Consider the following 27,426-nt stretch of genomic DNA (forward strand, 5'->3'; position numbering starts at 1 on the left):
TGAAATGCATTATTATCACTACTACTATTGTTGCAGTTGTTATTAATTCATAGTACTGTCTGTCCATAAAGCTTTAGACTAATGACTAGATTATGTCCCTGGTAGGAGGTCACCTGAACATGGAAGAGAGGGAAAACAGAAAAATTGAGCTTCCTGTACTCTGTTTCCCTTCCCCTTCCTTTGGAGCTCAGAAGCTGTGGACACTATAAGGAATCATCACTGCAATTCCTGTTATGAGTTCAAATCAGTGCTCACAGTTCAAATACTTCTTTTAAACTACATAAATCAGGAGTTTACAAAATGAAAAATTTTAAATGTAATAACTACAGGTGCAAAGTTATGAAGGAATTCCACAAATCACAAATGGTTCCAACTCCAGCTTGCTAAATAAGATCTACATCAGTATCTTAACTCTACTTTAAAAATGTAGCATGCTCCATAAATGAAGCTGGCCTATGTAAAGCTATGAGATATCCTTCACAAGTTAGTCCAAGTATCAAGAAGGCAATTTAGTACATGGATGGCAAAATTACTTATCTTTGTACTTAATTTACATATGTGCTTGCCTATTGTATTTGTTCCAGGCTTGTTATATGCAATAGCCATTCTTATCGCACTCCCATTATGGGAATCCCTACGTCAGTGCATATGCTTTAAGGATCAAATACAAAGAAAGAGCCAAGGCTCACTCACATCTCAGCCAATGATATATTTGGTTAATAAAAAAACTACATTTGGTTAAAAATTATTGTATGTGAGCACAGAATTGGCAAGAGCAAATTTAATCCAGTAACTTCAATGCATGGATCACTTTAATTCAGAAAGTGCAGCAGCTCTGAACAGTAACCACATCAGATAAAGTTCTGCTACTAAGCAAATGGAATCAGTAGTCCCTGACCCAAGTATTGCCAATAACAAAGATTTAATTGAGTTTCGACTGACTCAAGCTTATTCAAAGGGGCACATTCCTCCCTCCAGGTAAGCAATGTGTAAGACTAAAGCTTCAATGTTCTGCTTGAGAAGATAACTATAGAAGGCAAAAAAAAAAAAAAAAAAAAAAATTGGCCAGTTTTGCTTCCTAAACAGAAAGCAAGGACACAAAGCAGAAATATTTCAAAAGAAACAAAATCAGAATACATCTGTCTTTATCCTTACTCCTCCTCAATACCTTCACACACACACATGCAATGTGCCAGCTGCTCTAAAGCCCAACTTCACCACACAGCTCAGGGAAAGATAAGCAGTAAGATGTCAGTTTGGCATATTTCAGAGGAGCATCAAGGCCTTCTGAGCTTCTCTAGCCTCCTTCACTGGAAAAGAACACCGTGTAAGAAGAAAACATCAAGAGGCTTCAGCTTTCATTAGCCAGGGATTCCAAATAAGATGTACAAACAGTATTGATACTCTCTGTTTAAAATGGAAACAATTGCTAAACAATTAAAAATATATAAATAAATAAATAAATAAAAATTCATCTTCCCGTCAATACTGCAGTGATGATACCAGTAGCAAGCCACTGTTGTTCAGTTTTCCTGGCTGTTAACCACATGAACCTGGTATGATTTAGAACACAATCAGGTTTGCATCTGAAACCATGCTGATTACTTGGTGAGAAGCTGACAGTAAATAATTTCCGCATTAATGTTTGGAGTTTTCACCAACAGGTTCCCAGAAGAACATTTCATCTTCCTTTTCCTCATTTCCTCCGTTCCTCATTCCATATCAGAATTACCTTGTTCCTTACAGCTCTGTCAGGTTATTGGAATCAGCTGGTGAGATTTAACACTTAATCTGCTGCTTTCCAGAGCTGTCCTAACTTAGTAAGGCACTGAGAAGTGCCACAAGGATACTGAAGTTCTGTAGTTCCATAGTCACTGCCCAAAACACTGGAAAGGACAAGTTTCTGTTACCTTTAGGTACCAGATTTGAAATAAGTCTGTGGGCATTACGTACACTCAAAGGCATTTTAATGAAAATGCCAAGTGTTTCCCAAATGGCAAACTATAATAAATGATTTTATCTCCTTTTTACAATCTCTAAGTGCTCTCTAGAATAACTATTTGACTTATAACCTCCTGCACAAGCAGCTTTATTTTACCATACCCCTAGTTCCCAATTTTGCAATCTTTATAGCCTTTACAGTTTTTATGCAAAATTTATGCAAAACAATAGAAAACATGTTGATTAATAAAGAAGGATAATATTTGTTCCAAGATTTTTTCTGAAATTGTTAAGAACCAATAAAATAAAATGGTGAACCAATAAAACAATGGCTCACAAGTTGTAGAAAAGCAGCTGGAAACAAAGAAGAGCCACTAAAAACAGTCCAAAAAGAATACATAGCATTTCTTAGAAATATTATCCTATGTACTTGGTTTGTATCAGCTACTTATTGTTAGCAAATCTTACCTAATCAGGCTTCAGTAAAATTCAAAGAAATGATATGTTGGAAGAAAATGTTACAACTCCCAGAAACCATATCCAACATATTCATGAAGCAGAGCGGAAGGTTCAGCTAATTATTCCTGTAGTGAATCTCACTTCACCCTGGATTTAGATAAATCATCTTTTGCCTCACATAAAAGTTTGACTTTTTGAAGATTATTTCAACGTTTTTTATGTTAATTGACTGTAGCAATAGAATTTGACTCGCAACACAATTTTAAGTCCCCATGTTCTGCCTTAAATAATAGCATATAAAGTAAGGGCTGAAACCTCAAGCCCTTATCTGCTTAAAGAGGGCAATTCATAGACATTTGGTATTTTTTATGCTGCGTGCTCTATTTCCCATCCATAGCACAGAGCTCACACACTTCACAAAAGTAATCATGTGAATATATTAATATTTAAAGAAAGTTGCATAATGTGGCCTCCTGAAGAAATCAATAATACTGCATGCTGAGTAGGATACAAATGGAGTGAATTTTATAATCACTGCAGTTGGGCAGGCACAGAACAATGAATTTAGAGAATTTATCTTTCATTCATTCATTAGATAAAGCAGAGGCCCAGTATGAAGAAAATGTGATGCACTCCCTATTCGTATTGGCCTCCTGCCCTATTATCTCTTCTCAGGTTCTCTACTCACTGTTTGTTATCTCCTTCCTAAATGTTCCTGCTCCCACTTCTCAGTCAGTCTCACTGTTCTCACTTTGCCCTGGCTCCTTGGCTGACCAGTTATTTCCTCCCCACTCACAATTTGTTTTTCTCCCCTCTATCTGATGCTTCTGGTTTCCAACTGCTGTTTCATCAAAATCTACTCCCTACCACATCTACAGTTGGAGAAAGAATGGGTTCAGGGTAGACCAGACTCCTGCCTTCATTCAGGTACCTGCACTTGGATGTGGGCTGCTTTTAGCTGCCCAGTGATGAGTAAGCAAAAAGATCAGTAAAAAGGATAAGAACACAACATGCTAACTGGAGACAGAACACTTGAGCATTTTATCAGGAATACAACAGTAAAACTTGATCTGCAATTTAAATTTGGCCAACAAAAAAGATTTGCACAAAGTTGCCTTTCAGCTACAAATATCATATGCCAAGTTCCTGATTTAAGGCACAGAAAGCAACAGAATTTCTCATTGTAGAATACGGAAGACTGATGGAACTTTTCAAGGGCAGAACAGTTTATTTCTGTTCAGTCCTTTTCTCAAGAATGGTTGAAATGTTTTGCCCAACAATAATGAGAGTGAGGGAAAGCCATATTTTAGCAGACAGCTGAATGACACCTTTAAAAGTCTCATAAATATTTACTGTCATTCTAAATCATAAATGTTAGTAGCACGTCACATTAGTATGAAAATCTCAGATTGTTTACAAGTCAATCTCATCATTTTTCACCATATCTTCAATGCTATTCCGTTCTAATGCGGTACAAATGACTAGCTTTCATTCACAAAGCAAAACAACACACTGATACATCGTCAGCTATAAGAATAAAAGTTATTGATGATGAAAGAAGACTTATCAGTTATTTGCTATTAACAGATAGCTAAAAATACAACTTAACAGATGTAACTCGTGGCATCTGGTAATGTTGTTCTCCTTGCTGTCCTAACTCACATTTTCCCATGGTTGTTGAAAAGCTTGGGCAACAATTCCAGGTGACTGACAGCTCGTCCACCCAATTTAAGGCACCACATAAAATTGAGTCCTGCTGTTTTCTAAATAATCAAATAAATTCACCTACAAGTTCTTTGTAACCATGAAAGTAGAAACTTATTTCTTTCCCTACCAGATGTACTTCCTCAAAATATGTTCCTGGTTAAAGGGATACAATTTTTATAAACTTTTCAAAGACTAAAATCAGTTTAAGAGGACAATGAACATCCAACCAAGTCAGCAATGACACCCAGAAAATTCCATATTTATTTATTAATATTTATTACGAATTGACCAATATTACTTTACTATGAATTTTAAATGTTCTTACTCTCACAAGGTATAAATAGATTTCTACAGAATCAGTATATTTTAGTGCAGTATCTAAAACAAGATGTAAATCAGATCTTTTAATAAAAGCTTTTCCATTATGAGTTGCAGCAGAGATAAAGCCTCTTTTAAGGAAGAAAATTTCATCATTTAGGACTACTATTTTCTGTTCAAGCAAAGATCTGATGCCTTTTTCTATGAAACCAGAAAGTACAGGACTCATAATTTTACTATTGTAACTATTAGCATGCAACTACTACAAATTGCTCATATAGTCCATACATTTCACCTTTAGATGCACTTTTCTTGACCTGACATTTTCAGAATCAGTCAACAAAAGGTGTTCTATACAACAGAATTATGGAGTGAGGTTCACATACAGTGCATAGCACTTCAGATTGATGAGGAATTTATGGGTCTCTAAGCATGCAGTACTAACTAGAATGAACTACTTTATTCATAACCTTAATCATTAAGAATTTACTTACAGACTAAGAATGCTAAAAAAAAAATTGTGGCCCCTTAAGCCACAATGAGCCTTGGGCTCTTCCCAATAGCATGATAACTGCATAGCAATAAAACAGGGACAACAGCTTTTATTTACTTCTCAGCTTACCTGTGGCAAAGTAACTTCAGCAGCATGGAGCTCAGCATAGCCTAAGAGCCTATATAATTTCTTTACTTCTCAAGCAGTAAGAGCTGCAGTATAGACATAAGTGCCAAAAGATGTGTAAGAATATGGAATTTTTCACAGGCTTCAGGCCCAATCAGGCATGGCAGCCCTGAAGCAGGCCTCAGTTCTACCAAAAAAAATATTTCCTGAGAGACTGAAAAACATTTTCATACAATTTTCTTCTTTCTAGAACAAGTAAGAATAATACTAAATTTTATACTTTTCTTTAAAGTCAGTGAAAGTACATAAACCTTCACAGAGGCATATTTACTTTTACCCTATGTTCAAGCAAATTAAATTTCAAATCAGAGAGTAACTTTCTCCCATATATTTTTCTTTGTATAAAAGCAGCCATCTTAAAGAAGATGGCAATTTAATCCCAGACTTGACCAGCAGCCAATAGACATAACTTAAGATCACTAATTCTGGAAAAGCAGTTACTTGTAAGATTTTGGACCAGTTGTATATCTATTCATATCACTGTGAATAACTGATCAACATCTTTCATTCTTTAGATATAAAGTCATGAAATGAAGCATGTTGGAATTGGTCCCCAGATTCTACATAGTTTTCTAAAGCTTTTGCAGCTTCCTTGGGCTACTGATAGCCCTCTCATGAGGACTGGTTTCATAGCACCAAGACAGAGTCCTAGTTTCCCAAAGATGTTATTATGAAATCCATAGCTTTGCATGAATAGAAAAAGAACAAGGAAAAATGCCAATAGAAATGAAAATTAAGAAAAAGTTGACTCGCACTTCTTTAACTTTGGGAAAAGTCAATGTGAAACAAGGATACTGTCAGTCAGGAAGGTGAAATGAATAAACAAAGTGATAAGGACTTTTACAGGGGAAGACAGATGCCTCTTGGCAGAAAAATACATGAAAATATTTATGGACAGCTCTTTCAGAAAATAACAGCCATTAAGCACTGAAATGTGCCACTATCCATGCCAAATACCTCGACATCTCATCTTACTCCATTTTCACTTATTGAAAACTTCATGAGCGCAGGATTTTGTTTTTATTCTTTGATCTAAAAAGTCACAGTAAGCATGCAAATACCAGCTTATTATTCTTGGGAAATTAACAATTAATGTTTTAAATTAGATTTGAATGTCCAGCATGCCACAAGGTTTTCTGTTTTCTTTTAATGCATAGGGGTCTTATACCTAACATATATACATTTTACACATACATGACATCCTCCAGGCCAAAGAATCCCAAACCAGATTATGAAAATTTCCACAGAGTCCATTTGTGTGTACAGAGACCACAGTGTAGCCACTAGGTTGTTTGACATCCTCAGCTTTTTCTGCCAAAGCTAAGAAGTCAATGAACAGGAGTTAGTAAGCTTTGGTATATCCTAGATGGGTCATCCCAAGAAGAGACATGAGAAAGCAGAAGAAAAGGTTGTAGCAAGTTAGGTGAAGAAACAGAAAATAAGAAATACTATGTTTTATATAGGACACAAGCATGCAGCTGCAAACATAAAATTTACAGAAATTAAACTTGAACTCAGATTTCCTAGTAGTCAAATCTCCAAAAGGCTGGAGTTTTCCCAAACTGCACGCGTTTCTTCTGAGTGAAATTAGCAATACTCAGTAAATAGTCAATTTTTTGATATCAAGAATTAAGATTTTAAATCAGTGGAGTGAAATGAGGCAAGTTACTCCAAGAGGTAGCCAGGGATGATAAGCAGCTACTGCTGATTTCCAAAACTGCAACAGCACGCTTCTAAGACCTTACCTCAAACGCAAGAGGGCTAGACAGTTTATTTCAACAGCACATCACCAAACTGCCTGCCTTGGGGGCACTCCTTGTTCCAAAAGGAACTGAGAAAGATATATTCTTCCAGATTTGCCATCTGATGGAAGAGGAAACATGGCCTTGAGAGTGCACCCAAGAAGGGATGAAAAAAGATGTGGCAAGTGTAAAATCAAATTTCTACCACCGCTGCCCTCCACTACTGCACTACTGCATTTTCATTTTTCTGTATTACCCACGTGATGCAATATTTTTGATTATTTTATTAAGAGAGATTTTTAAAAGCTGAAAAAATGTCAAGCTAAGTGATATCGAAAAAAATGGGTACAGAAAAGAACCAAATACTAACCAAACATGATGCAAATAGCTGAGAGATTAAAGGCTCATATTCTGAGCTATTTATAGAATGGATTGAATCCACTACTGATTAGAAATCTCAGGCTCAGGTGTGTCCAGAAGCCTCTGAGTGAAGAGTTGTGATGAGGCTGGAGTGAACAAAGTAATGAGCATGAAATTTTGGGCAGAAATGAGCATTAATTACGTTCTTTTCCCTGTTTAAATACACATGCACTCCACAAAGCCACACAAGCCAGTTTTACATGATCTGGTCAATATTAACTGGAACAATATTTACTACAGATGTTGCTTATAAAACCTAAAGTCAGAAGAAAGTCTCTCCAAAATATCACTGCCTAATAAATTACATGCTGGGCAAATGAAAACAATACAGTTGCCAGAATGTTTCCATGCTGCAACATTTGCATTGTCATAAAGCAACATTTTATCACATTGCTGTCACAGCGAGTGAAAAGCACTAGTACTTGAAAAGTCATTCATCTCCTCAAAGTGCTGCGTCACTTGTAAAGGTACAAACATCTCTGTACAATTTTTCACCTTTATCCAGTTGATTTATCTCTCTGCTACATGCACACAAACATAAATGCATCACTTGTTTGAAGAACCCTGAGGTGAGGACATTAGAAAATACAACAGGTTAAAAAAAGATGTCTGCACCACTGAGTATAACACTGTGAATTTTGTTATCTACACCACAACTCCATCTACAAGTAATTTTGATCTGTAGCCAAATAGCTGCAGTTGGTCCTTTGGGTACACCTCAGCCTCCTCCTAACTTAGTTATTTACGTCTCTGCTAGCAACAGCTCTTACAGCTAGAAAATATTGTAACACATAACTTAAACTTCCTTTTCTTTGCTTCAGGCTGTTATTCCATGTTTTACCATCTTTTGAGAACAAATAATTCCCTTCCTTCATTTATACTGTTACCTTGAAGTTATTTATAGCTTGTGCCCATGTCCCTCGAGCTCTCCCTGCTATAGACTATAAATATAGCTCCCTTAATCCCTCCTCATATGTTTTATCCTCTACTATTTGTACCAGAATTGTAATCTTTGTATTTTCTCTCCATTTTAAATTCTTTGGACTGCAACTGCACACTGTATTGTAAATGAGTGGTGAAGCCAAAATCTTTTGTTCCTTTTAAATATGATCTTACATCACTATAATTGTGAACACATTAGCCCAGGTTGAAATGCATAAACTATTCTAATTGCTTTCATCTCTTTATTTTTAAACCAAGTTGCATTGAATTTACAATTTCATATGCTTTGTCTGAGCTTACTGATTAATTTCACAAAACAGAGCAAAAATTATTTTAGCCAAAAGACAGCAATGTATATGGTTTCAAAAGAAGAAAGGGAAAGGGATATTCTTTCCCTGTATGTTCTCTCAGAGACTATATCCTCTTTTAATAGCAACAACAGAGCCAATTTTTGTTTAAATTTTAATCTCACAGACATTCAGGGAATAAATCAAGTCTGATGCAGACTGTGTAGGATGCAGTTATGAGCTGTGAATTTTAATTGCATGCATATTTTGAGACTTGAAAGAGTAACAAATTCTTTCAAAGGGTTAACAAAATGGGGATCAAAATAATGGCCCAATCTTCAGTGGGGCTGCGACACTTGGAACCAGTTAAGGATATGTTCTACAGACTCAAATGGGCTTTTGAATGTCCTTCATAAGGTGTGCCACAGGAGTTTGTGCTGTTAGCTTCTCTAGGCTTTGCATGAAGTTACAAGAATTCTCTCAATGATCAGAAACGGTTTCAAAGATAAAAAGCAGAAGGGAAATAAATACTCTTTTTTGAATTAGGAGAAGGTTGATAGTGCAGTGAGGCAACAGTAATTGCCCTTTTAATAGAGGTCTGGAAAGAAGAATAATGGAAAAAAGATTGATGGGGTTAAAACTGCAGATGGCACAAATCTCTTTAGGATATTTCATGGAAGGTTTTGAGGAATGCCAGAGGTCCTTATAAACCATTGTGATTGGGAAGCAAAATAGAAGGGTTCGTTCATTCTTTCAGATGTGCGCAGTAATTTCTGCTGGGAGGCACGAGTGGAATATACCTTAGAACTACTTTATTAACCTTAATATAACCTCCAAAATAGATGGCTGTCACTGTAGACAGCTTGGCAGAAACATGAAGTCAATATAAATCAAGATTCAAAACTGAAAACAGGAGGTACAGAATCTAGGATAAAAGTTTTCATATTTCTCAATGAGGCTTTGTCATCAAGAATTTACAGTTTGGTTATCCTATCTCAAAAAGAGCCAAGTCAGAAACAGGAAAAGGCTAATTGGATTTAAAATTGCACTTCTATGGGTTTTTTTTCTTTTTTTTTTCTTTTTTTTCGCATGGAACACCACTATTTATACCTACTTCAGCATCCATCCATCTGTACTAAAAGAGGAAAACCACATTATAAACGAGCATATTTGCATAACTATGGGCCTTCTGGGGAGTGCAAGTAAGGGTTAGATAATAATAAAGTAGATTCAGTGAAGAAAAGTAAGATTAATCTATGCAGCCTTTCTCTTTTTCAAAAACTAACTACTGTCTTCTGGAATGATTTTATAATTGCATTTACAATCACAAAGTTCAAACATGTGAAAATGTTATCTAACAAGAAAGCTGAGTTTTCTTTTCTCTACTGATATTTTAGACAATCAGTTGGAATACTAAGTTCTGACAACTGGATGCAAGACAATATTTCCTACCTGAATGTTATTAATCCCTGATGTTTCTGGGTTTACACTCTGTTGTCTGCTTATGACAATCTGTGGCTGTCCCCAGTTCAGGATCACAGACCTTCACAGCAGCAGCAATGAAATCTGCTTTCAGATTGCTTACCTTAGGTGTGATTGTGAAGATTAGAATCATTTAGAAGAGTTCTGATCCAAAAGATGCAGTGCAGTTGAGCTACAAACAGTACAGCAACAGGCATGAGAATCAAACTGTGCTTCAAACTCAAAATTATATTCAGTAAGAAATGAACAGCAAAAACTGCAATAACTCTAAGGTCCTTTTGACCTGTGCTTGCTAGCATGCCAGCATCATTTAGAGATACTATATGGTTTTGGCTTACGTAGATCCCAGTATCAAATGCTTCTGTAAGTAGCAACAAGGGAGTAGCTTCACAGGAAAGAAATTTTTCCTCCCATAGCTTGAATTCTACTGATTTCCAGGTTGTCTTGGAAGGATAAGTGCATATAGGAGCATTCTTAGGTTACAAAAATAAAAGAGAATAGGGGTTATCAGTGGGAGAATGTCTGGCAAAACATTTTCTCCACAGAGGGAGGATTAGAGAAAGAATGAAGCAGAAATTGCATCCAAGAGCCATGTAAGCTTTGCTGGAGCAAACTGTTTACATGGTACTGAACTGGCGCTGATGTGGTTTGGGGTGCAGATTGCTACAGCTTCCATAACATCTCATTTTGCTGCAGGTTGCTGTAGCCAGCACAGATATTTTCTTCTTGATTATGAGCGATGCACACTTGTCAGATTTTTTCTTTTCATTCTAACACACGAAATTTGCCCAGCGGATGAGAAGTGCGGGCTGCTTCACAGGAACAGTATTAACGTACATTCTACTCAATGGTAAAGTGCTATGTAGTTAAACTGGAGTTTTATAAGGTGTTAATTAGGCGTGAAACATTAGTCCTTGTCCTTTAAATGCTGAGAGAAGTTTCTCATGGAAGTATGGCTGAAGTTCTGCTTCCTCCCTCCCTCCATGGCCCTCCAACATCAAGGATAATTCACAGCAATACAGCAACGTACTTCATAGAGGCAACAACACAAACGAATCTTAAGAATCAGCTACTGAAGTACTTGGTGCCTTCAGCCCTTCGCAGCTTGCAAGATTCTGTGAGATAGAAGTCCACCTTTTGTGATGCAAAGTGCGCAGAGTGAGGAACAGCACTTGGCCTTAGACTTGCATTCAAGCTCACCCCAACTAATCCATGAAACTCAACACATCCTAAAATTTTTGTCAAATTTTAATATACCCATAAGTCTAAAATGATCCTAGAGTTGGAAAACAGAATAGGATCAGTGATAAATCTATATATATACATCTGATTTAAATTTATATATTAATAAATATATTAATTTTAATAATAAATTTTATTAATAAATAATTAATAAAATAATAAATTTATATATCAGTGACAGGAGAGATGCATTCTCTCTTACACGAAGTTTCAGAACTCTAGCCTAAGGGCATTTTTAAAAAAATATTTCCATTTCTGGCCATTCATTTTCTGAACAAAATAGCTGTGTCAGTATTTATATCCTTACTCGTACTTGCATCATTATTACTTAATTCATCCACTTTAGCATTCCTTGTTTATTTCTTTGTTTTTAGTCCTTTGATGTTGCCATCTATAATTTCTCTTCTTTCCCGAGTAAATTCTTCAGCTGCCCCATTATCCATATATTCATTGGAATGAGTGGGAAAAAAAAAAAAAAAAACAAAAAACAAAAACACCAGAAAATATGCACAGAGCTGAGAAAGCTGCCAATCAGGGCAACCAGAAAAGGCAAAGCCAAGGATGGTGCAAGTGTCAGGGCAATGGTAATTCATTGCAAAGCACAGATGAGATTGCTCTGCAGGTTCTGTAGGAAAGCTGAGCTGTACTTGGGGCATGGGAGTTAGAGATGGTGGGATGGAACAGAATCTGTAGCATGTGCATAAATAGACTGTGTCCCACAACTCTCCCTCTCCCAAACAATTTATTCATTCTCAGAAAACAAACAAACAAACAACAACAACAACAAAAAACAAATAAACAAGCAAAAAAAAAAAAAAAAAAAAAAAAACGAAAAACCAGAAAAACAGTCTTTAGGATTGTTTGGAAAATCCCCGAATACTGGTTTATTATGTGACTTTGTAGAGTAAAGCACTCCTATACTGTTTTTAACAGCTTCTGCTGATTCTAAAGACAATGCTATTTCTCCATGTCTTCTTTCTAGTGTTTTTTTTTTCTCTTTTCTTGACAGAAGCTTCTCTCATTTCTATCAAATGTGACTACTTTCTTAACTGCTTTCAGCCATATTTTTCCTACTACTTTCATTGTCAGGGCATGTGCTCCAGTCTCCCTCATTTCTATCTCCTACATGGTTCCCTTGCATCTCCATTCTTTCTCCATCCTCCCTCATAAAGCATTTTAATACAGGAAACACCTGTATAATCTCTCACTATTCCTCCATTTATAACACTCTCTTGATATTTCCACCAAATCACTTTACCTCATGCCAATCCTTCCTTCATAGAACTTGAAGAAACACAGGTAAGACTTATTGTTTCCAATAGAAATCCTTCAATGATAATTGATAGTAGTATCAATTCTTCAAATAAACAAAAGAATAAAACTTCATTCTTCTGAATTAGATCCTGCAGGAAAATCAGTAACAGCAAATAAAAGGATGGAAACTTCTTGACATGTGCATGGGAATGAGTAGATCTGTCTTCTGAGCCTGGAACACTGCTGAGCACATGCACAACATGGGCTGATGAGCATCTACTGGATTCCCAAGGTAAAATGCTCTCTCGAATTCAAGTCCCAACAGATTTCAGCAACTGCTGTGCAAGGATTTTTTGGATGAGAATTCTGATACATCTTTTAATAAATACCTTCATGTAAAAGTATATATATTCATATAAACACACTGATAATTTTCTTTTTGCTATTTCCTATGCTGTTACGTGCATCAAAATACTACTAATTTTGTCACTATTCATCTCAACATGAAATCATCCCACAAAACAGGGGTTTTATTTCATACTTCTTGGTGTGATCCTCACGAGGGAATTCTTTTATGCATTTTATAACTTCAAAACCAGAACCAAATAAGAATATATAAAAATTTAACAGTCCAGGAGTTTTATCTCAGTCATATCCATAGCAAAAACATGACAAAGGTAGGGAAAAATACGTGTTTTTCAGTAATCGTGTCAATTTACAAATCAAACAAGTGGATGAACAGAATAAAGACTTCATGTTCTCCAAAAGGAGGGGTGATGTGAACAGGTAAGTATAAGGCAATCCCTACCACATCTTACTGCAGTTAGGAGTAGGAGGAATAAACATCAGAAAGACTCCATGGGAGACAAAGCACTAGCAGCCTATGTTCCCTATTCCTCTTCAAAATGTTACTCTGCAAAGCCAACAGGGTTTTGGCCTTGGGCACCAAGACAGAAAAATTTGGATTAAGAACAAAACAATGGGAGGAAATTATTACATTAACATTAAGCTTTCTCTTTATTCCATTCCAGATTTCACAGAAATTGAAAAGCTGTTATTCCTCATTGTGGCACACATACCTTCAACCACAGGGATCGCAAAAGAGAACAATCATCTCTGACTGTAAAAACATGGTTTATAAAAATGGCATTTTAAAAGAATTCATTCCTTTTTCTCTCCTGTCTCTCTTTGATGATACTCAGTTTCATTACCAGAAGGAATGTGTTACCATTAGCATGGAGCATCCTGCATTTCAAGCACAGTCATCAACAAAGGGTTTGAATTCTTGGAGCTCTTGTCATATTTGTACACTCCAGAAGCAGGAAGGAGTTTGCAACCAGGAGACACAAAGCTAATAAAGCATATGTGTTGGCTATGCTCAGTTTATATAAAATGCCAGAGTACCTTTAGAGTAATGTACAGAACTGCAAGTCTGACAAAACTACAGGAGCTGTTTATTATGCAACAGGAGAGTTAAACTAGCACCGTACCTCAACCACATAAAGGCTTCTGCTGCCTTTGCATGTTTTTTACACCAAAAACATTTTGAAGCAGATCCTGATCATATTCAGAATGTTCACAAAGAGAAATATAACACTTATTTAGAGGAGAAAGGTGAAAAAGAAAAAATGGAGTTCATTAATCTATTAACATTTCACTGTTTTAGAAATGGCCAGCTTCATCTATACTCAAAGGCTGCACCAACACCTAGCTGACAATCTGCCACTTTCTTATTTGTCTTGCTTTTTATCAAACTGTTACTGAAAACTTGCTTCTAGTTACAGCCACTGAGATCGCAGCAAACTTCCTGAGGGGAGGATGTGCTTTACCATGTTTTTGAATGACAACTCTGCTTCAGGATTAAGGTTTTCTAGCAGATACATTTGTGAAGCAGCCATGAAAAATGGTTTGCTAAAAATGTGTCATTTTGCCAAAGCTTCCTGTTATGTCTGTGAAATGCATTTAGAAGGCTAATTAAACAGCAGGCACTGCTTTTACGTAACAAAACGAGAAGGGTCCATTTCGGAGGAGCTGTGTGCATATGTGACATGTTCACGCTGAACATGGAGCTTGACAGTGCCAGCCCCTAAAAATAGATCCTGGATATCCTTGTTCTCATCACCAGCCACAAGCCTGTCCTCTGCACGACTAGGCAGCAATCCTGCCCCCTGCTACCTCCTCAGGGGATCAGAACGCTACCCCAGGTACCTCTTTTTAGTAGAAGTAGAGGAGATAAAAAGGATGTTGGATCTGCTACATTTGAAACAATATCCTTGCCCCTTTGCAGGCAGCTATCATGTTGTTTTGGCAGCAGGAAGGAATCTGTGGTTTTTCTTGAATGTTGCTCTTCTTTATTTAAACTACCAGAAATAAAGCAAAAATGACAGAATGCTCTGTCTATAAATAATCATTCCGGTGTACAGTTATATTAGGAGGTAACTCAGATGGCATGATAACGCCTAACAGGCTAATCTTAGACCTGTAATGCCATAAGATGAAAATAACTAGGCTAAGAATAACTGACCCAGAGGAGTCAGCCTGTGAAAGAAGATCCACAGAACGGGGCATTTCAGATTTTCATGCATGCACAACAGTATCTGCCAGCCAGTTTTCATAGAATATTTTGGATTGCATTCATCACATAAAAATAAAACAGTAGTTCAGAAAAGGTAAAATGCAATCTCACTTGAAATCCTGCCCATCATCTACATCAAAACATGAAGTCACTGTGTATATATGCATATATGCAAATGTACACAGGAGAAGTGATGAATGTTTGCAGACCAGCCAGCTAAGCATTCTGCTTTCTCATAGCTTCTGCATCCTCTGCAAAGGCTGTGCAAAAGAAATGGGCTGGGCAGTTGTTATAGAAATAAAAGTCTGATTATAGCTCTGGTAGTAGGAGCAGTTACAAATGTTCCTCAGATCGGATGCTAATTTTAATGAGGGGAATAACTTCTGTACACAGTTTCACATGAGGAAAGACCAGCTGAAAACACATGCTTTTGAGCAAGGGGCAAAGCAGTGTATGTAAGAAAGGTGAACAGCTAAAACAATAAACAACTAAAGTAAAAAAAAAGTCTTTTATAAGTGATTTAGCTCAACGCTCAGAGAGAGAAGAGCTGCTGTTCTAGTGCCAGAGCTAGCGAACCTTTGTAGTACAGGCATGTGTCTAATGATATCAGGAAAGAAGGCGAAAGAGGTTTTAAAAATAAATTAAATTAAAAAAATAAATTAAATTTTTATTTAAAAATAAAAATAATTTAATTTCACCTTACCACATTTTTTGTTCAACTGAATTCATAATCAGTGTCTTGTCCAGCACATGTGATTGAGCAATACCTTCACCCAAAGTCAGTGAAACCCATCACCAGGCAAGGTCTACACTGCTCTTCTCATAGCCTTGATTGTTAAGGCTAAGGCGTATTCTCCGATGACAAAGAATCCAAATACTTCAGCTCCTATGAAGAACTAGCTCTTTTTCTGCCTGGCTTTTGAGAGGTACTGAAAACAGCCTCTCCTGACTGCTGCCTAGAACTTCCCTGAATTGAGCTGTTTCACACCATTTTTTCATTACTCTAAAGAGAATCATAAAGTAAAACATCGTTCTCTGTTATCCTTCCTCACTTCAAAGAATTATTGCCTGAGATAACACGTATGTAAGACAAGTTTTATCTGTAAATATAAAACTCCCGGATTCAAAAATGCAAATATTCCAAGATTTTCGATTTTCATGTGCCTCAAAAAAACCAAACCAAAACAAAAACCAACCTTTAAATGAATTTAGTTGTTGCAATCTCTCCATGAGACCAGTTGAGCAGGTGACAGTTTTGTTTGGCCAGAAATAAAAGGCCAACAAATATCAAATAATATTCCCTGATGGCAATATAAATACAGATGTACAAATATGCATGTGTGGTTATGCCATCACACCACAGATGCAACGCATAGGATAAATTTTGTACAACATGGCTTACTGAGGGAAGACAGTTAAAAAGGACCTACCAACTCACATATAACATGATGCTCACAAGCACCAATTCTGCCATTTATATTCAAGAGACACAGCTTGAATTTTCTGGTCAGTGCAGAGAATAAAATACCACAACTACATTAACTTACTCCATTTGTGAAATCACTATCTTGCAAGTGTGTAGCTTGACTGAGTCACAGAATGGTTTAGGTTGGGATGGACCCCAAGCATCATCAAGTTCCAATCCTCCTGCCACAGGCAGGGCCACCAACCTCCAGGTCTGGTACTAGGCCAGGTTGCCCAGGGCCCCATCCATCCTGGTCCTGAGCACCTCCAGGGACAGTCAATCAAATTAATCACTCTGAATTGTTATATTCCCTTTAGAACCATTTTGTTCCAAAGATTTCTGAGCCTGACAGGTATTATTTTCCCCATTTCACAGAAGAGGAAGCTGACATCAGCAGGATTATATAACTCACTCAGGTCACCTGTCAGCTAGTGACAAGCCAAGGCTTTAAGCTCAAGATCTCCTTGAACTCTTGATTTTTCAACACTGCTGCTTTGGGCAAGAGGCAGAGCATGTCTTACCCAATAAAAGTTGAGGTGGAATTTAGAAAGGCCAATGCAAGGGTACATTCACAAAATACGGTGAAAGAAGCAACCATACCCTTTGGAAAAACATCACGGTATGTTTAATCACCAGAGGTTAATAATGTTGGCATTACTCCTTAAAGTCACAGATCTGCAGATGCCATGGCTGGGTAGGTCGTTTATTCTCCTTCATGCAAGTGAAATATGTTTGATTAATGTAGCACTGAATTAGTAATTTATTTGTTACATGTGAATGATTCCTGCCAAGGAATCATTCCTGCTGGACCAAAGGCTTTTTTTTCAAGGGGTTATAGTTTATGAATCATATTGTGGTAGAATGGGAGACCTGAATGCTAGAACCTGTTAAGGCATTGCACGTATGGCAGTTGTGACTTTGGGGGTAAAATTAAAGAAATATCATAGGTAAATAATACTATCTAAATAAGAAACTTAGACTCAAGTTGTTTTTTATTTGATTTTTTTTTTTTAATCTTGAAACAAAAATAATTATGGTATCAAATAAGAATGCATAAGCATCATTTTCTCAAATAAAGATGCATGGTACATACTGCTGCATTTCAGAGCAACAGTACCATATGGGAATATCTGGTTCAGTCTTCTCAAGATAGCTGAAACAGCTCTCTGCAATAAGGTGTAGGTGTTTGCAAATTACACAGCTTCTTGAGTCAGTGCCTATCCAGATTGCTCCATTCATAATTAGACTTTTGATTGGTAACTATCCAGATAATCTCATTCATAGTATGATTTACAAGCAGGGATGGAGACAGACAGGCAAAGCAGTAATTGAGGGAATACCAGAAGAACTGCTTTCACATGACAGAAGCCTTTGGTATGCCTGCTATTGTCAGAAATACCTTAGACATTTTGGTTTGCAAAAATGTTTCCAGTGGCCACTGCATAGGTCCTCTTCGGGGATGACTCCAGTCTATTTAAATTTAGAGTTGTGTAATACATGCACCTGGGAACTAGCAAAGTTAAACACCCACTGACAACATAAGTTGTGCTTATTCCAAGACTTCAAGAATATTAAAAATGCATGTTGTAAATGTGCAGGTATCTGTGTTTTTTTTTTGTGAAATATGCACAACTTTTTAATCTGTGCAGTGCATGAAGTGAAGATAACTTTTAAGTAAGGAGTGAGTGCTTTTAGCAAAATTCAGGTGACTGGTTTTAGTTACTACAAACACTAGACCACGTAGTTATGATCTGGTTACTCCTTTCTCCTCTGTATGCATGCAGCATAGAGACAGTGCATCAAAAGTTATCAAGACTGATTCTGTAAGACTCTGATCTCAAAGGAACTGAAGGTAACTGACAGGAACATCAGACTTTGTGGTCTCATGAGACATTAATTAAACGACAGACCCTGTACAATATCAACTACTTGTGGTCTCATTGTGTATCTCAAAGGCCAACAGAAACACTGTAGAACATTTTGTGCTTTACAGAGTATATATTTAAACATCTTTTACCTCGACAATTTTCTTGACTGTGTTAAAAAAAAACAAACAAAACAAACAAACAAAAAAAAAACCAACACTATCTTACTTGGTGCTACAGAGGAAATTATATATGTTATAGAGGCCTAAGGTAATATCAGCTAAAAATCAAATGTTACAAGACATTCTTGTCTCCACCAAGGAAAAACTCAGAGCTATAAACATATAGAAAATTACCTCCTTTTCTTGTGTTTGAAATGAGAAAATTGATATTACATGAACAGCATTACTTGGTGGTTACAAGTTAGCACAGTGGACTTAAAAAAGGATAGATTTGCACTTGCATACAGATAATTTCAACTTGAGACACTATTTAAAAAAAAAAAAAAAATAGAAGGGAAGCTGAAGCAGTGAGTCTTATCTCTCTGACCAGTATAAAAGCACTGGACACTTGCTGAGCTGCTCAGGAAACGCAATCATTCTTGAACAGTAAGTCAAGTTAAAAGTTTGCAGAACTGCAACACTTTCAGAGAACATTCTGCTTTTTTTCCACTTTCATAGCTAGAACTTCATTGCCCATATTTGTAAACAGCTCTTTCACCTGATTCTTGTCCTTGACAAAGAAGCTGCAATTGGTGTTCAAAATGTATTTTAAGGAGATAAAGAAACCATGAATTCTTTGAGACATCCATAAAGAAACAAATCAACCCAGCAGCTTTATAAAGAAAGAGAAAAATCCCCGATGTTAAACATCACAAGTTTGAAGTGCTCATTCCCTTTACATATTTACAATTAATTTAATGTGCACTTAATACCTCTTCAATTTCTCACTCTTTCATTCTTTCATCTCCTTAGTTATTATGAGATTTTACGACTTTCTGTACTGAGTAATACTAATAATAAAGTTTAAAAACATTAAATACTTTCCTAACAAGAAAAGTGTTGCCACTTGACACAATCATTCACAGTTTAATATCTGAAACCATAAGCCTGCTCTTCAGTTGTATTTAATAAAGAAACAGTAGAAGTTTAAGTTCTCCATTTGTAAAGCAGGAAAATAAAAATTTTTTCAGAAGAAGCAAAGAAACATGAGCTCAACAGGTGTACCAAAACAGGGAATATCTGAAGAGATCTGTGATCTACATGTGTATTTGTGCTTACAAGGTGGAAAACACTGCAAATCTTGCTAAAAATAGATATGAAAAAAGGAAGAAAAAAAAAGGGCAATAAACTAAGACTATCATACATCTAAAAATTCACATTACATTCTACTTACAGGCTGTCTATAAAGACAACTTTACGAAAAACAAAGTGAGAAACCTAGGATTGAAAAGATATAGAGCAGCTAATCCACAGTAGAGTAAAAAGTAACCTGAAATTTTGACTTTTTTAGCCTCTTCAAAATGAAGCTTCATCTGAATGGCTACAATTATTTTGGCTTAATTCATCATTAAGACATTACCCTCATGTCTCAAACACAGCTAACAGAGAAATCAGAAAATCCAAGGAGAGATTCAAATACATGCAGAAACATCCAATGTTCCATAAGATCAGCTTTGAAATACCTTCATTAAAAATGCATCCAATTTACATTTCAGTGACTCATTACCTGACTATTGCCAGGTTCCAAAATATTTTCTAAATAGCAAGATAAGCCATGCATATTGAAGAGACTATCTTGCTTTAAGAGCATTCTTGTTAAAGTAACCTCACAATGAAAACAGAACAGGATTAACATAAAAATCTCTCTGCATGTAAACCTGAGGAAAGGAAACTCACAAGAAGACCAAATCCTGTTTACAAAAACACATAGGAAAAGAACTGTGATGGGCTGTAATGGCAGCTTTCTGATACAGGCTGCTGCTGAAATTCTCTCTGTGAATAAGCTCATACTACAAGCCCCATTTTGCACTCACAAAACAAAATAAATGGAAAAAAACAACAACAACAAAATGCCAACTATATTTCAGTTGTTAGCATTTTGCTCTTGCTGGAAAGCAGCAGGCTGAAGGAGACAAACTCCCCACAAACGCGATAGTTAGTATCTAACATACTGTGATAAGAGAGAATTATTTAACAACTTACATAAAGCCCACAAAAATACATCAGTTCTTTAAAGGAGGGGTGTTTTCTTGCTGTGATGGGCTGTATTTTCTCAGTAAGTCACAGTGTAGGCAGGCAAGGCTGAGGTGCTGAGCTGTCTCTTACCTGAGCTGATCATACTGTGCATTCTTTGCTGAGCCAAGAGCTGTTCACGTCCAGAAACCCCATCTGAGGAAAAACACGATTCACTCTCGTAAATTGTCTGCAGCATATTCCAACCAGTCTGCACTTCAGCTACATGAGAGATTCATCACGGCACTTGCACAGGGGAGTCAGCCACGACCCTCTGCTGTCCTACCTCCTCCAGCCGGACTCGTCAGACAGTACACTTCAGTAATTAGCAATGTTTAAGCATTTGTACAAGTATCTATTAGGAGAGAAAAGGCAAAATCCACTTTACACAGCAGTGAGAGGGCAAGAAGCGCCTGCTGGGCTGTGCACCTCAGAGTTTCACCAGTTGTGCTCTGGGAGCCAACAGCAGGTGGATGAAGAATCAAAGAAGTATCTCGGTGCTTTCTGGCAGTGTGTGTGGGGAAACACAGCTTCGCACTAAGCACAAGCACCCAACAGGAACCGATCCCCGGGGTCCGGCGGCGGTCCCCCCGCCGCGCTGCTGTCCCGCAGCCGTTCCCAGGTCCCGCTGCTGGAGTTGGCCTGGGCAGTGACAACTCATTTGCATTTGAATCAACAACAGCGTGGCCCAGAGGCGGCAGAAATAGAACAATGGCTGGCCTGAGCCAAAAATAGGTCAAGCGCAGCCGGGTGATTGGAGCCTGCATTAATGCATTTAAAAATACCACAGCAAACACAGCTGTCCAGTCGCTGTCTTTCAAAACTGCAATCCTCCCTCGTCCTCGAGCGTAATTAACCCTTTCCTGCTGCCAAGCCTATTTCTGTGAGGAGGAGCGCGGGTGGGTGGGCGAGCAACAGGGCACAAGCACTCCTCGCGCCCTGCCCTCCCCTCCCTTCCTTTCTCCTCCCCTCCCCCGGCAGCATTTGCTGAGAAGCAAGAAAAACAAAAAAATGTTTCTAAAATAGCACTGATGCTCTCGCTCGCAGCGTGGTTTCTGCCGCGCCCACGCACAGCAGTCCCGCGGGGCTATTTCGGCAGCCCTTGTCCTGGGTCCTGGGACCGTGGCTTGCTGGGCTGGGCGAGCCAGGCAGGCGAGCTGGGGGAGAGAGGCAGGCGCAGGGCATGCTAAGGGGAGCCGCGTGGGTGCTCCCGGCTATAAGCGGTGTTTCCATATTTAGCACGCCTGGTATAATGCTTATAGTAAGGCACCAGTTGTGGCACAGCATATTCGACATGCCTGCCTACTATGCACCATTCTGTCGGCTTACTTAAAATGTGGACAGGGGCTGAGCAGCTCCCGCTTATCTTTAGCAGCATTAGGCAATTTGAACATCTTTCTCCCTTTGATGAGGTGATGTAGTTTCAGAATGGCAGCGTTTGCAGATCAGACTAAAAACACCATGCTGCTCTACGTCTTGGCAGGCTTCTCACATGCTATATTAGATTCATTTTTTAAAGACATTTCAAAAGTTGCACGTCTTGTTTTCTGATTATTGCATCTATATGCAGATCAGCAAAGTTTCATTTCACTGTTACAAACAATACTTGACCCGCTTTGCCATACGGTGCTTACTACAAAGGTCACCAGAGCCTGTCACTACCTACCTATATCCTTGCACTCTGGCCACACACATGCCAAAATTCTGTGCCCCCTCCTCTGGGGAAGTGAGAGTGGCAACAGGAGCAGGATTACTCACTGGGATCAGGAAGTCAATGCAAAGGTTGTCTCAGAGATTTCCAGAAATCCACCAAGTCCTGAACTACCTCAAGCACTTCTTGTTCTCAAAGACACAAGAGTGCTATGTAACACTTGAAGCTCAGTTCTGCCTTTCAGCCAAGAATTGCCTGTCTGCTGCTTAACTCACGCAAGAGATTGCAGCAAAGGGCAATATTTTTTCTTCTTTACTTGTCACAGTTCTGCTTATCAAAGAAAAGATGCTCAATGACAAAATACTGTGACATTGTTATAATATTTGGAGACTTTTACGGCATCTGGGAGGTCCATAGTTCCAGTGTTCTGCCTTTTTTGCAACCACTTTATTTCTCTGCATGCAAAATAAGCTAGTTCTGCCAGAGGATAGGATCTGTACCTTGGACAAATGGAGAAAGACTGCAGCAGCTGACAATGGGATTTTCCCTACAGGATCCTTAAGTTATCACCTAGCACTGATCAATATTCATCTTTCCTCATCTTTCCTCCTCACAGAGTTTAACACATCATAAAGTGGAAGGGTGCTCTCATTTGAAAGGCAAAGGGTACGAAAGTACTTCTGTGGATGCAGGAGGGCTCTGCAGGCACCGTAAACCCTGCTCTGCAAAGGGGAAAGGATAAAGGTGGAAGCAGCAAGTAGGGTGTTACAATGCAAGCCAGTAGTTGCATAGCATGCATATCAGGTTATATTGAGAGCTGGCAACTTGATAACACGAACATTTAAAGTAATGCTCATAATGCTCTCAGAGCCAGTGCTAGAAAGCTCACTTGGACTGAGACTACTCAATAATCAACAACTCCAGTTCATTCCCAGGAAAGCTGTTCACTCTTCTTCATCCATGGTGCTCCAGGGGTTCCAAATCCTGGTGCTGCCCCCCAGAGAGCTCCAGGAGACCTGCCTAGAATCCTGCAATCCCATTCATGCTGGAGATGCTTCAGCCTCTAATCACATTAGGAAAATGATAACCTGAACTGAGGGCTGAGAATGTAAATGTTCCTTTATCTCTTGAAAATAAGAATATCTAAATGTTTTATGCATAGGGCAGAAGATGTCTAATGAGTGCAAGGGGGAGGACCAACAGAAATAGAAACTTTATCTAACATAGAAAAAGCTTTTTATAGATGAAGGTAAACTAAAAAAAAAAAGGAATTGCTTTATGCCCTTGAGCCAACCAGAACATGACCCTATTTAGTGATTCAGTATCACAAAATAATCAAGTCTTGTACTACTGGGAAACACCACACAAGTAAGTAAAAAGCAAGCCATGACACAGAAAATTCTGGAGTGTGGGAGACTGGCATTAGGTATCTATATGTGTTTCTAAGTTCCTGTATATGTGCTTGTATTTATTTAGATATCATTCACAGCTCTGACCTACTGACTTTAAATACTTCAGTGACTAAAAAAAAGTAAACTAATTTCAAGAGTAGAAAATGTACATTCAGACATTTAGCTGCAAGAATTCTTAATTTTGGCATGTGTATTTTAAAATAACAGACATGACTTACACTATTAGCTAATCCACAGACCACAAAGTATTGTATTGTTTTATCTTTGAGATTATAGATAAAAATTATATCTAAAAATTTCCCTGATGAAGTCAGTCACCTTACACCTGACATTTACAGTCCGAATACTGAAATGCTTCATTGTATTATGGGCCCACTTACGAAAATCTCTGGCACATGCTTGCTTTAAAACACTTGTGTAAATCCATCCTTTTTCAACATATTTAAGCACAAATTCTATGGATTGCAATAGAATTTAAACATGAAGTAAGCATTTTGCTGTGTCAGCCCAGTCAGCAATTGTATGATCGCATGGCTTTAAATAGCTCCTTTAGAGTCCCACAGGAGAAGGAAAAAGGGTTTGTGCCTAGACAAAACTTGTTTTTTATTTTTGAAGCTATGCTTGTTATAAGGTACAGTTCATATAAGAAAACAAGGGATTATTATTATTATTATTATTATTGTTATTATTATTATTATTATTTTCAAATGCACTTCCTAAACTTGGAGAACTTTAATGACACTAAAGGGAAGAGTAAACTGTTAATGTGATTGCACTGCTGAGGTGACTCTAAATGTAATCAGCACCTTTACGGAAAATGTAAGGCATGTTAGTAGCACTGAGATCTCATTACAGGAGGTTCACAATATCTCTCTCTTGTTTTCCTTCTGAGTTGTTAAAAATAAATAAATGTAAGGAAATTATACTGGGAAACAGCATTACTGCAACATTAAGACTGAGAAATTAAGTGCTCAAATTAGAAGGAGCTAGGATTTCTACTCCATTATTAACTCAGCACCATTATAATTAAGCAGCACTTTTCTGCTCCTACTTTCCTCGTTAAGTACAAACAATACATTACTGTTTGTTTTTAGCATACCTCATTTATCACTCACATTCTTCTGAAGCACAGCCTTCATTAATATTCTTACTGCAGTTTCAGCTTTGGCAGTTTTCTTATTTATAAAGGAATGCTTACATTTATTCTTCTGCTGAGTTGCTTCATTGTAGCATATAATTATTATGTACAAAATTAAGTAGCGAGATGCTATCTGTTTTTAGTTGCACACTTAAATTGGGATATTGCAACTCTTAGAGATGTCCCATAAAGTTGTCCTTCAGTCCCTTTTTCATTAGGCAAATATTCAAGGAAAAAGCATCAAGTAATACCATGCACCAATATAAAACAATGCATGACCAAGTGCTAACTAAATTAAGCTTGTATGGGTAACATGAAATCCGGCCTACTTCAGTACTGAAATTTTGATTTCTAATCCCTACAACCAAAACAGTTCCTAACTATTATTTGTGTATCTAATTATCAGGAAGCAAGTAGCAGAAGCAGATGTTCTGGGAGCAGAAAGAAACCAGTGGAGCTGATCAAGCACCCTGTTTTAACTGCTGCCTGGAAATAAAGGACCACATTCTGAGCCCTGGGAGAGCAAAGATGAATCATTCAATCCACATGGTCTGGTTGGAAAGTTGCAATGCAAGGATGTCTGCAGAAAGTTTCATGTATAGCAAGTCTTTGGTGTTGCCTGTGCAGGAATGCATGTCGCTTTTTCTTCACAGCACCCTGAATCCACCTGAGGAGCATTTTTCAGCTGAGGAGAAAACGGTGGTTCTAAGCACCTTAAGATCAATTCAACCTTCAAAGGAATTTCCTGGGACAAAGAAAGGCATATCTGTAGCTTCGGGAGATTTTGTGGCAAACAATCGGAGAAAAGAACTTCATAAAGTTTTGAGAATAAGAAATGCTGCCCTAGGTAAATGCATGGGTGCCTGCCCTCTCTCCTTACGACAATAGAGAGAGCCGCTCAGCTTTCACATGTAAATGACCTAAGGGCTTTTGGAACTAGCTCTCCTTTATGCTGATTACCTGTCACTTTTTCTCCTCTTAAAATATGCCTTCCATTCACATAAATAAGTCTACTGAAAATTAAGACCTAGATTCCGAACAAGACCTCAAGCAACATGCGCTTGATTATAAGCACAAGGCTAAAGTTAAGCACAAGCTTAAGTGCTTCATAAATTCAAGCATACTCTCTTGAATCACAAAGCTCAAATAATTTAAAAAAAAAAAAAAAAAAAAAAAAAAAAAAACACAGACAGAGATAAAAATAAGTGATATTTAAGATAGGAAATTCGTACATAGTTCAGTTATTCTACTAACACTGTTATTTGTTGGAACGAAAACCTAAAATTTTTGTGGTAAAATTAAGGTAAATTGCATACAAACAATACAAGCCACACAGCCAAAAGCAATGCCAAGTATTGATAAATAAATCCTTCAGACCAGCAAAGCACTGTGCTTCTTCTATGCCATGAATGAGGCAAGTAGATATATATGTACAATATGAGATTTACCCGGTCTGCTATGTTTATGCCCAGCTTTGTTAGGCATGTGTATGTGCGCTGAGTCTGACATGTAGCTGCTCTGGACACACACTTGAATAGATAGACATAAAGCAGCCCTGGAGCACCCAACCTGTAACAGACTGCAATACATTCCGTGTACTTCATGCACTTCAAGCTTCTTGCACATATACTGAGCAAATAATCTGTGCCTACGCTGAGCATTTTGAACAGGTCAGCTCAACAGAACTGAGCACTGAGAATTATTCTTGAAGAAAAGACTGAAGCTCATATCGTTCAAGAACCAGGATGAACAATATCTCTAGCCCATAATACATGCATGAGTTTAAGTGCTTTTTTGGTTTTAAGCCAAGAAATGTAGGCCATGATTACCATTTAGAGAACTGCACTGTGAAAACCAGTGACTATGGCAAAGAACTTAGGGTCAGAGCAGAAGACAATCAACTGAATATGACCTCCTAGGATTACACCGTGATCAAAAAGGCTAATAAAATAATTGGATATATAAACTCACTCTAATTTCTTGCAGTACAGATAGTGAAGAGTATTGACAAACTGAGGATGGATAGATTTGTGACCAGAATGATATTTATAAAATGATTAGAAAGCCGAAACTCTAAGACCTAGGATACTATGTCCATTTGGGTAATCAAATGTTCTTTATTTAAGAACTAAGTGTTTAGGAAAAATCTAGGCTAAAAGCGGACACTCATTTTAAAAATGTTTTAAAAGCACAGCTGAACACATACATGAATTCTATAGTGGCTGTGACACTGGAAAGAAACTTCTAACACTTCTATAAAGCAAACAGATCAGAGCTGGGGATCACGGGGGTGCCTACTTTGAATTAGTATAAATTACTGCTTAAGTGATAGGATTTATAAGAACTAAATAGAGTATTTTTTCCTACATCCAAAAGTTTTTCTTTTAAATCACAGTTTCCTATAAAACAGAGGTCCTTTCCTTTTCCTTTTCCTTTTCCTTTTCCTTTTCCTTTTCCTTTTCCTTTTCCTTTTCCTTTTCCTTTTCCTTTTCCTTTTCCTTTTCCTTTTCCTTTTCCTTTTCCTTTTCCTTTTCCTTTTCCTTTTCCTTTTCCTTTTCCTTTTCCTTTTCCTTTTCCTCTCCTCTCCTCTCCTCTCCTCTCCTCTCCTCTCCT

General features: G+C 37.6%; 1 protein-coding gene across 7 annotated transcripts in view; it reads right to left on the reverse strand.

Moving 5' to 3' along the window:
• HDAC9 (histone deacetylase 9) overlaps nucleotides 1-27,426 on the reverse strand; it is a 443,223-nt gene that overhangs the window by 247,426 nt on the left and 168,371 nt on the right. For 2 of the 7 annotated variants that reach the window (XM_042888321.1, XM_042888320.1), the window contains exon 1: nucleotides 20,706-21,348. The exons of 1 other annotated variant lie outside the window; for it this stretch is intronic. In XM_042888321.1, the coding sequence (XP_042744255.1) occupies nucleotides 20,706-20,811 (106 nt within the window). In that variant the 5' untranslated portion in view covers nucleotides 20,812-21,348. Of the gene's footprint in view, nucleotides 1-10,080; nucleotides 10,150-12,477; nucleotides 12,623-20,705; nucleotides 21,350-27,426 lie in introns of those variants that run through there. 4 more of the 7 variants (XM_042888326.1, XM_042888324.1, XM_042888328.1 and 1 more) reach the window with 4 other exon arrangements.

This window comes from Lagopus leucura, unplaced genomic scaffold, assembly GCF_019238085.1.
Source record: "Lagopus leucura isolate 7727_CA_CO unplaced genomic scaffold, USGS_WTPT01 Super-Scaffold_100157, whole genome shotgun sequence".
Classification (NCBI taxonomy): Eukaryota; Metazoa; Chordata; class Aves; order Galliformes; family Phasianidae; genus Lagopus; species Lagopus leucura.